The sequence below is a fragment of the Taurulus bubalis genome (genome assembly GCF_910589615.1).
Source record: "Taurulus bubalis genome assembly, chromosome: 11".
Lineage (NCBI taxonomy): Eukaryota > Metazoa > Chordata > Actinopteri > Perciformes > Cottidae > Taurulus > Taurulus bubalis.
The window spans coordinates 18,557,858-18,569,626 of record NC_136599.1 but is presented as its reverse complement, the minus strand read 5'-3'; the positions used below and the strand labels follow the sequence as shown (position 1 = coordinate 18,569,626).

At 39.9% G+C, this 11,769-nt stretch overlaps 1 protein-coding gene across 1 annotated transcript; it reads left to right on the top strand.

The window, feature by feature from the left end:
* The first annotated feature begins 434 nt into the window (after positions 1 to 434).
* Positions 435 to 10,287, top strand: emc1 (ER membrane protein complex subunit 1). Its single transcript, XM_079226820.1, has 22 exons — positions 435 to 541; positions 1,057 to 1,184; positions 1,280 to 1,345; positions 1,478 to 1,571; positions 1,659 to 1,787; positions 2,339 to 2,465; positions 2,654 to 2,803; positions 2,957 to 3,124; positions 3,392 to 3,463; positions 3,674 to 3,772; positions 3,932 to 4,028; positions 4,686 to 4,802; positions 5,448 to 5,647; positions 5,843 to 5,992; positions 6,110 to 6,271; positions 6,396 to 6,515; positions 6,745 to 6,882; positions 7,664 to 7,837; positions 8,050 to 8,260; positions 8,402 to 8,486; positions 8,580 to 8,709; positions 9,324 to 10,287. The coding sequence occupies exons 1-22, from the start codon at positions 450 to 452 to the stop codon at positions 9,501 to 9,503; spliced, it is 2,889 nt and encodes a 962-aa protein (XP_079082946.1). The 5' UTR covers positions 435 to 449; the 3' UTR covers positions 9,504 to 10,287.
* Positions 10,288 to 11,769: the final 1,482 nt, after the last annotated feature.

Sequence of the window (11,769 nt, the reverse complement as noted above, 5' to 3'; positions counted from 1 at the left end):
GAGTTGTGTTGTTGAACTCTTCAGGGATTAATTTGGCTAAAGGCATATTTGTTTATGTTGAATCTTTTTTGTTTTTGTTTAAATTTTTGTTGACACCACTTTTTAACCTTTAGTGCACATGGGTTTTTACAATTCCTTGTAATATCAATAATGTGAATCTATTAGCATATGTCAAATTCATAACATGTTAAGGTATAATTTGTGCATAAAAAAAGATTATGATGGACAAAGGCGTGGTTGATTTATCATACGTTGTATTAGAACATTTGTGAAAGTTAAACATGTTTCAAATACCTTTTTTTCTTTGTGATCCCTCCTTCACATGTATTTAAGACGTGTACCGTTCTGTCCTGCAGGGGGCAGCACCTTCCAGTCACCACGCGAGAAGGAAGCACGTTGACTTCCGGCTTCCTCCTTCTCTTGAAGAACAAACTGAAGCTACTGCTGCAATGGCAAAGCTAATTTGGTTTTGGCTGAAATGTATCCTGTTATGCAGCACCGTCGAGGCTGTGTTTGAGGATCAAGTCGGGAAGTTTGACTGGTAAGAGGCGTCTGGAGAACGATCAACCATGCGTGTTGTTTAGGGCCATGTTTTAATGTGTAAATGCTCATGCTAACACCTGTCACAGCCTCTAGCTGCGACCCGGTGTGTTTGGGCTGGACTTGGTGGGAGAGAACCGATATTTACTCAAGATATTTAAAAAACAAGACAATACATTTTATTTACTCGCTTACTGCAGGAGCTGTTGGCTTGTTAACGAGTTTTAATTTGTTTTTAGGAAATCAAAGATCTAGTGAGCTAAATGTGTGACTGTAAATTAGATTGAAATTGATTTCTAAACGTTGGGAAAGCATTTTAACCAATCGGAACCAAGTGTGCCGTCCACCGATATTTTCCCTTTGTTATTAAATAAATAAATGAGCTTTTTTTGTGTTTAACTCTGGGGTTGATCCTTATATGGATCGATGCACTTATCAGCATTATTATAATCGGCTCGTCTTATATATGAGGTTGTTTCATTTTTGACAGGTTGTTTTCTCTTCTGTGATTAACAGGAGGCAGCAATATATTGGCAAGGTTCGCTTTTCCCATTTCGACACGCATGCACAGTCATCCAAAAAAGTGATTTTGGCAACAGAGAACAATGTTTTTGCTTCAATCAATACCAGGACTGGAGAACTCTGTGAGTATTTTGTTGTCGGGCCAAGTACAGACAGACAATCCGTCTGTGTTGAAATACTTTGTGTTCTTACGTGAGTATTTATTCACTTGTTACAGTCTGGCGACATGTGGATATGACTGGGCCCGAGGGAAACATTGATGCTCTTCTGCAACATGGACAAGGTGATTCGGTCATTGCAGTTGAGCTTCCACAGTATTGTCTTTTTAATAAAATAGTTCTATGTATTAAAACTGTTGCTCGAGTTTTGACCCGATTGAAAGCAGATAGCTCTTTAAACTGTTCTTGTCTCCTAGATGCCGTGTTGGTGGTTGGTAATGGCCGCCAGCTGCGCTCCTGGGACATAAATGTTGGGGGTTTGAACTGGGAGATTGTGCTGGACTCTGGCAGGTGGTTACCTCCTTGATTGTCTGTTGTTAAGTTAAAAATTGTCTGTATTTTAAACAGATGTTAACTTTTTTTGTTCCACCTTTTTAGTTTCCAGTCCGCATGTTTAGTTGGACAGCAAGACACCGTGAAACACATGGCTGTTTTGAAGAAAACTGTCATCTCTCTCCATTACCTTTCTAATGGGCATCAAAAATGGATCGAGAATCTACCAGACAGGCAAGTGAAGCTTTTTTTTATGCCATTGGGTCGACATTGAAACCAGAGTTGTATGTATGTATGTATGTATGTGTATATATATATATATATATATATGTATGTATGTATGTATGTATGTATGTATGTATGTATGTATGTATGTATGTATGTATGTATGTCTTTGTGAACAAAACTTCTCCCCTAGAATTTATAATCCTCTCAACCTGTTTGAAGACATACAAATATTCTACTTTTTGAATAGTAATGAGTTTTTCTCATTTTTGAAAATAGTGTTGTAAAAATGTTGGCTCAAAATGAAGACTGACTCTAAAAGAATAGATTATAAAAATCCTGCATTTAAGTGACAACTGCAAGATTTTGAAAAATGACTGATTTAATAAATATGTATGTGCATACAAGTTATTAATTCAAGCATTAACAGAATGCAGAAATATAGAAATGGTAATATTAGAGCAGAAGAAGTGTCTGTTGTGTCGAGGCCTAATCATTTATGTTTACGAACAAGATTGGTTTTATTAGCACTGTATGACTTTGTCTTTTCATCTCAACAGTGAAACAGTGGATTTCCAGGCTGTTTATTCGGGTGGAAATGGTGAAGTGTATGTGCTGGGAGTTGTTCCTCATTCCTATATGGCAATTGTTGCTTACAGTTTGGAGGATGGAGAGATAATCAAGCAGGTAATCCTGATTCATGGTAGCACTATATAAATGCTGTAGACTATGGAATATAATTTTCATGAGTGTATACTTAGGGAAAATACAACGCAAACAGTTTTGAATACAACAAGTACATTTGTAGTATTGCAATATATTTATTGAATTCCACAATCCTTAATTCTTTAATGATTTGCTCATGTTGTGCTCAGATCTCAGTGGAAGCTCCGTGGCTGTCCAACATACAGGCCAGCTGTGTAGTGATCGGCCAGGGGATGTTGACGTGCGTGGACTCAGCAGCTGTATCTCTGTACACGCTTGACTTGCATGTGCAGTCAGAGATGACCCAGATCCCCCTGCAGGTACCCATCACAATGACCATGGTTGTACTGTTCTCTGGTTTGGGCAGGTTTCCATTGGTACAATGGAGCTGTTCCTCTTTATACCGGCCTTTTTTTTTCTGTGTGAATGTATTTTTTTTTACAGTACACTCTCCCCCATTTCTCCTCTCTTAGTCTCTGGGACTTGAAGTCACCCCCGGCTTCCAACCGGTCCTGGTGTCCACCCAGCCCAACCCAGCTCGCCCGCCGCTGTCAGAATTCTTCCTTCAGCTCGGGCCAGAACACCACCTGCTTCTCCAGCTCACCAGTGGTCAGATAGTAACACTGAGAGATTTCAAGCCTGTACGTAACTGTTTCACTACCTCTTCCTCCTGCGTGATATAAGTCTGATATTGCAATTCTGGTGCTGAAAAGTCATGCTGGATAAAAGCTTTAGTTACGATGTCTAAAATGTACATGTGACTTTGTTGCTCGAATATATCATAATTGTTGGGTAACTTCATCTTTATTATTTTAAAAAGGGGTCAATTGCAGCGTGTCATACTGAGATATTAACATTGTTGTTTTAATAAGCAGTTTAAAAATTAGCTAATTTGTCTTGATTCATAGGCCATGCTGGTTTCATTTGCTACCCCTGGAGAAAAGACAGTTGCTGCTGTAATGTCGCCCAAGAACCAAACCGTGAGTGAAAGTGAAATACATCGTTTTCCATTGTGCTCTCTTGGCAAACTACAGTGTATTTATCAATAGGTTTACCACATACTTAGTTGTCTCTGTGTGCGCCCGATATGCGATTGGCATGTTGGTTAAATGAACCGATAAAATGTGTTGCCTTCAAGATTAGAAGCATTTTCTTGTGCTCCATATTAAAACCTGTTTTCTGCCCTATAGGCTTGCAGTATTAACCTCTTTAGTGCAGAAAGTGGACGCAGACTTCTAGACACAACACTGATTTTTAATCTGGATCCTAATGGTGGGAAACCAGAGAAGGTGAGTTTAAACTTCTTCCCAGTGATTCTCCAGCATGTTTGATATCTGGCTGGTCAAGCCAACAAGGCTTTATCAATTTCCTTTACCCACAGTTTAATATTATTAAACATGCAGTGTTTTCTTTTATTATCGTGACACAGCTTTTGTTCTGTCTTACAGCTGCATGTACAAACATTCCTCAAGAAAGACGACTCTGTTGGCTACAGGGTCATGGTGCAGTCCAAAGACCACACACTCACGTTCATACAACAGCCAGGTATGGATGGAAAGAACTGGAAGCTCTGTTAGTGTTGGAAAGACGACTTTGTTAGTCTGTTATCTGAGGTATTTGCATCCAATACTTTCTGCCATGGCGTGTTTTTTAATTCTACCACTAAGGGGCACCAAAGTCTGAACATAGTCAAAAAATAAGAAACCTTTTTTCAGGTATGTTTTCTTTTTTTGGCCAGATCCCACAAACACCCTTCTTGACTTTTTTGATTTTTATTCTGCATGAAAATGGAGGCATGTTGTTTATCTGCAGGTAGTGGGTTGTAGGGAATGGTAATTATAGAAAACAGGTGAAATCCCTTGACACGTTCTATTTCTGCTAAGAGTCGGTCACTCATTGTGTGAACTGTTGAAATCCAGTACTTCTTTTTAAAGTGCAGAGACTTGTGAGCCATGCTTTGCCTCATGATAACATTTAGATAAATTCCCTCTTTAATCATCAAAATTACTGCCAACATCAGACCACTGTGTGGAGCACAAACAGGGTCTCAGTTTTCATAATGGACACACAATCCCGTGCTCGTGGGCGGGAGTCTTTTATGTTGTAATCCACGGAAAGCGTCAGCACAAACTGCATACTGTCACAGGGTGTGTGGAGTGGAATGAATGATTACAGAACAATAATGAGTCTTGTTTTTTCCAGGGCGTGTGATGTGGACGAGAGAGGAGGCCCTCTCAGATGTGGTGACGATGGAAATGGTGGATCTGCCTCTCACAGGAACGCAGGCAGAGCTGGAAGGAGAGTTTGGCAAAAAGGCCGGTAAATGTCAAACCAGAATCCCTTCATTTATTTTCCAGCATCAAGTACCATTGCAGATTTATATTTATTCAGTGTTTTATCCATTACTTTCAGTCTTCACTCTGTTTTAGTAGTTCTCTAATTTCCTTGCATGTCCGAGAATGGCAGCTGTGCAACTCCTAATCTTGGGTATAATTTGTCAAGCTCGCTTGGTTCATCATTTTGATATTTTCCACTAATACAGAACCCATGGTTAAGTCCACTTCACTGTTGCTTTGTCTTTCGTCCTTACTTCAACTGCTCGATACCTGCGTTTAATCATTAAAGTTGTAGTTTTGTTATTTTTGAAAATGCCACAGGCTTGCTGGCCTGGTTAAAACGGCTGTCTTTGAGTGTGGTTGCTATTTGCTTCACTTTCTTTTGTCTTTGTCTTGTCTTTTATTGCTTCGCTTGGATTCAGCCATTCAAGGTAACGCACTTTTCTGCTTTTCTTATTTTACACTTGATTGATGGGTCTTACCGTTAACTTTCCCTTGCCATATCCATGTTATTGCACGGTACAGCGGTGCTTCGCCTGCAATAACAATCGCACAATGTCCAAGTTGTGCTTTTCAATCCACTAAAAGTTGTTCAGCAGCATCCGTGTTGTCTCTGTAATTTGTGTAGATGGCCTGCTGTCCATGATGCTGAAGAGGCTCTCCTCTCAGCTCATTTTGCTGCAGGCCTCAATCGCCCACCTCTGGAAAATGTTCTACGATGCACGGAAGCCACGCAGTCAAGTCAAAAATGACGTGACCATTGAGAACCTCTCCAGAGACGAGTTCAACCTGCAGAAGATGATGGTCATGGTTACTGCATCTGGGAAGGTACGAGACTCAAGCGCTCATGGAGGTTTATGTAAGGTGGCAGTTTCAGGAGAGATGAGCTGCGCTGCACATTTATGTATAAACAAGTTTCTTTTGTTTTGTCTATGGTCAGGCAGGCCTTAAGTGAAATTAAACACTAATTAATAGACTCCATCCAAGCAACTCCATTTTTTTCATTTGCTTTTTTTTTTTAAGCTCTTTGGTATCGACAGCAAGACCGGCACTATTTTATGGAGGCACTACCTGGACAACATCCCATCTAATGCAGCTTTCAAACTAATGGTGCAGCGGACCACTGCCCACTTCCCTCACCCGCCACAGTGCACACTGCTCATCAAAGACAAGGTATCTGATAACTAGAGCTCTGTGCTTGAAGGTATTCAGCGTGGGAGTCAAATATAAATTGAAAAAAAGTGGTGTATTAATTTTCTTATATTCTTTTGTTCTATTTTCTTCCTTAAGGACACTGGCTTGGCCACACTCCATGTGTTTAATCCCATCTTTGGAAAGAAGAGTCACGTCACCCCACCTGCTCTGCCTCAGCCGACGCTTCAGTCCCTCATGCTGCCGTTCATGGACCAGGATTACGCTAAAGTCTTACTCCTTGTTGATGACCAGTACAAGGTTGGTGGCAACATCATATGAGTGTTCTGTCTTAACTAATAGAGGTGCAGGCATGTTGCGTATCCATGTGCATCAGAGCAACACGCCACTTGTAAACTTGTATATATGTATTATTTTTCCACAGGTGTCTGCGTTTCCCTCGACAAAGAATGTACTTCAGCAGCTCCAGGAGATGGCCTCGTCCATCTTCTTTTATCTTGTGGACTCCAACCAGGGAAGACTTTCTGGCTACAGGCTACGAACGGCAAGTGAACCTATATATTTCAATATTGAAAAAGTGATCAAGAATGCTAAATATATTTCCAATGACAAATACCTAGTATACAGAGTAGAGGGTATACTTGACTGGGAGACAATGGAGCACAATACAAGCAAATGGAAAATTGCTCTCACAGAGAGCCACCATGGAAAATACTTAACTCACAGATGACCGATTGGCAAAAAATAATGACTCTGAATGTTTTTGTGTGCAGGACTTGTCGACTGAGCTGATCTGGGAGATCGTCATGCCAACCGAGGTACAGAAGATTGTCTCAGTCAAAGGGAAAAGGCCCAATGAGCACGTACACTCCCAGGGCAGAGTAATGGGAGACCGTAGTGTCCTCTATAAGGTATGACAACTTCCCCTGAAACCGTTCTTAACAATGTGGTTTGGAAGTGTTGAAATTGTATCGTATCTCTTATTGGTGCTGGATTTGGTCGACTTCTCGCTGTACGACTTCATTCAGAAAGAGTCCTCATGTTCTGATGTCGGCTGAAAACCTCCCGTGAAATACTGTAACTTATGTCACTGTTTCCCCAGTGACTCACATCCTCTCTTCCCCACTGACGCTGAATGAGATTAAACCCTGTTATTAAACTAGGGCTCTTGCAAGTGAAACAATAAAGCGATAGTAAACTCCTAAGCTCTGTCAAGGATGCTGGAGATTGCAATGTTCATCCCCGAATGCAAAAAGTCTGTGACGAACAAGAAATTGGTGTCTTTCCCACACTCGGAGCTTTATCTGTGGTGTGGGAAAAAAAACATCCAAGTTTTTTAGGCCCTGCTGCTAGTGGTGCCAATGTATGCTGTCATCATGTTATTCATGATCCTTTCAGACGGCCAATCTGTGATGGCAAAATGATACCTCCTTATATTGAGGTTGTTTTTATTAAACATGTCCTCACTGTAGTTTGCTCCATATGTTTTAAATGGCTTTGAAACAAATCAAAGGGATTGTCTCGTTAATGTAGCAACTCAGTGAAACAGCTGGGTTCATTATATTTCCCCACGTGTAGTCTTCTGTGTCCCAAATAGTATATATTTTCCGTATTTCAGAAAATAGTTTTTTGAATACGAGGTTGTTCGGGAAAATACTGAAGCTGAATTGTGTTTCATCTAATTGCTCACAGTACCTAAACCCAAATCTGCTGGCTGTGGTGACTGAGAGCACAGACTTGCATCAGGAGCGAAGCTTCATCGGGATCCTCCTGATTGATGGTGTGACTGGTCGCATCATCCATGAGGCTGTTCAGAGAAAGACTAGAGGACCAGTGCATGTTGTGCACTCTGAAAACTGGGTGGTGGTGAGTAATATTTACAGCTCAAGTCACTCTGAAACACATTTTTGTTATACTTTGTTGTTCTTTGCTTGGTTACAGTAGGAATATGGTGTTTGCTCTCTGCAGCTCTTTAAAAACGACTAGGCACCCCCACTGTAATTGAACACATCAGTTGGCAAATGTCAAAGGGGAGCAGTGATCCTAATGTGTCCCCTGCCCTCTGTTTGACGTCACAGTACGAGTACTGGAGCACCAAATCTCGCAGGAACGAGTTCTCTGTCATTGAACTGTATGAAGGGATGGAGCTCTACAACAGCACTGTGTTCAGCTCATTGGACCGGCCACATGCTCCTCAGGTGCTTCAGCAGTCTTACGTTTTCCCCTCCTCAATTTCTACCATGGAGGCCACACTGACCGAGAAGGGCATCACCAGCCGGCATTTGCTCAGTAAGTTTAAGCCGGCTCCACATTTTTGGGCTGCAGTGTAGTACTGCAATAGAGTACATACATCGCCTTCTTTCCAACATTGCCCTGTTGCTTTTAATCCAAAATGTTTAATAAAAAATGTTTTGGTTTTCTTCATCACAGTTGGCTTGCCATCTGGAGGGATTTTGTCATTACCCAAGATGTTCCTTGACCCTCGGAGGCCAGAAATGATGACTGAACAAAGCCGGTGTGTCTTCCACTTGAGTTTGATTTGAAACATGCCATGGACTTTTTTTATTTTTTCCTGTGTCTTTGTCTAACGTGTTCTCTTGATCTCCAGGGAAGAGAACTTGATACCGTACGCGCCAGAGCTGCTGATCCGTACAGAGTGGTTCATCAACTACAATCAGAGTGTATCCAGAGTGCGAGGAATTTACACTGCCCCGTCTGGCCTGGAGTCAACCTGCCTGGTGAGTCTGCCATAAAAATATGTACAAAGATATGACAATTTGTGTTTTTCAAAAAAAAATTGACAGAATGATCTTTGAAAAATACTTTTTGTTGAACTGCCACTGTGTGTCTGAATTAAAGTCTTAATTTGTGGTTATCTTCTAAAATCTTTAATACTTATCCTGGTGTCTCGTGCCAGTATTTCATAATATCTACTTGTCATTTAAAGTCATACAATTAACAACCACTGGCATGAAGGGTAGCTTTACGATATTTTCTAATGAAGAAAATATTTTCTTTATAAATGTATTATTAGTTTAGAACACAATCACATGACATGTAGCACAATGGATTTTGTCTTTTCAATTGTCACTTGTAATGTTTCTGTTTTTGTTTGCTGCCCAGGGACTACAGATGTAAATAAGCTTGGTCATGTTTACATCTTGTATTGTTATACTGATGTTCATCAATGTGCTCTCTCCTTATTAATTAAATAAATAATAGATGCCCCCAGAGCAGAGATTTGTTCTGACACAATACTGAGTAATAGCCTAAAACAACCTCTAAAATAGCCATACAATTTTAGTCAAGACATAAATATCAATATGACAATGTTATTTTTTTTCTTTTCTAGGTGGTGGCATATGGTCTCGACATCTACCAGACACGCGTCTATCCCTCAAAGCAGTTTGACGTACTGAAAGACGACTACGACTACATGCTGATCAGTAGCGTTCTCTTTGCACTTTTCTTCGCCACCATGATCAGCAAACGCCTGGCAGAAGTCAAGCTGCTCAACCGGGCCTGGCGGTAAAGCAATCGTCAAAATCATCTCTAGCAGCCCGGAGGCTGCAGTAAGGACCTCAGCCCGAGGAGATGAGGCGGCTGAGGCAGTGCCTGTAGAAGAACACAGATCAAATTCAATAAGGCCCATAAGGAACTGCAGAGGTGGGGTGGGGGTAAAAAGAGGGATTAGTAGAGGTTTTTACGCGTTTATTTTTTAACTTATTTTGCAAGCACATGGAATAATGTCATGATAGAATAACTGTTTTTTTTTTGTGCCATGTCATTTTGATTAACTGTTTAACATAACTAATTACAAATGAATGAAACAGGATTTAATAAATTGTGGAGTTTGGAAATTCCCACACATGTGAAAGTTAGATACTAAAGCAATCTTAGTTGGGTTTTTTTCTCCCCAAAATCAAGATTACGTTTGTGACATTTCTGCTTCGTTAGACTTTTCTAATGGAAAGTGATATTATGTTGAGTTCAGCAAAAAGTCGACATACATCTTATGTGAGCATGTTTGAAATTGAAATCCTGCGAAATCTCCATGATGCCCAAATGCCAATTGGTTTGATGGTAAATGAACTGTGAGCCGGTAATGCAGAATGGACAATGAATGGTTATTTGTGCATTCCCGATGACTCTCCAAGCACAGGCACAGTCGCACTGTTTTCACCGTCACATGTTTGAAAATGACCATCGGTAGCCTTGATTTTATGTCCATCAATCATCCTGCAGCTCATACCTGTGTGAGCAGTGTTGATCCACTGTCGGCTTCTGTTGATGCTCCATTAAAATTTGTCACAGAACTCCAGTTTAAGTGTTTATTTTTTCAGAGTGTGCAAAAAATTATTCTGGGTACATATTGATACATATCATTGTTCTGTTGCAGAAAAAAGACATTGAGCCCTAGTTCATAGAATGAATAAGTTATTTTATTTCTATAAATAGATTAAAAAAACAATTTTACAATGATTTACTTTTGACATTAACAACAATATGAACTTATAAACAGCTTTTGCTTGGGCCAAATCTGACACAGAATCTTCATGAGAACTTCCAACCTGTTGATGTAACAAAGGTTGTAGACTGGGGCTGCATCTCTACAGTGTAAACGTAACGTGGCCTCCGTGGCCTCCATGCACACACACACACACACACACACACACACACACACACACACACACACACACACACACACACACACACACACACACACACACACACACACACACACACACACACACACACACACACACACACACACACACACACACACACACACAAAGAATCATTAAAGGCCCAATCTGTACTTTTTTGAACATGCATTGTTCGTGATAAAAGCACATACATAAAACAATTCATCATCATGATTAAAAGTTTGTCAACTAACCAAAAGTGAAAATGAAAGCTTCTTTTACTGTGTATACAAACACTAACAAACAAGTAAAGAGTTGTTGATTTGTGTACTTCATATGTATTAAAAAGACCTGTCAATCATTTTGAGGGTGGCTGCAGGTTTCAGTCATGTGTTCTGGTGATGAGGCAATTATTTTTGTTTCCTTTAAATAAATTCAACTTTGTGCACATGAGCATAGAATATGATGCGGCAGTCGATGCTTCTATTGTATTTTGCAGGAAGGACGTAGCTTGCTCAAAAAGCCTGCAAAAGTCATAAGCACTGAAATAGAAGTTAAGAGGTTTATCATGTGAAATGTTTGTGTCCCTGTAGTTCAAACCATGTTTTGGTTGTGTCGTGCTAATATCGGCCACATTGTTAAATTTAACATAAATCTTAATGAGTGATTCAATAAAACATTAAATCTATAAATAAATCATACTTAAGATTTCAAGCAGTATTGTCATTAAAAAACAAAACACAGGGAGATCAGTTTAGTACAAGCCCAGCTTGTACGTACAGTAATTATTTGCCCTCTTGTAAGAAATATAGTATTCGTGATATGGTCATATCACTAATACCATATATAAAATTAAAAAAACGGTTATGTAAATATTCTCATCTATTAGTGAAAATACTGGTTATAATTGTTTCATGGTGCTAAAATACTGACCGGTAAGATAAAAAAAAGAGAAGATGAAAACCTCACAGTGTTGTGTGACATAAGTGATCTTGAAATACATCATTGAAAATAACACCAATATGACATTAGACGTGCGACTGTAGCATGTAAATGTTTTCACGTGCTCGGTCCAATAGTGTGTCACATGGTCATTAATGATGTCAGTCACAGTTTTGTACTCATCAAGTTTCAGAGAATAACATAAGTGAT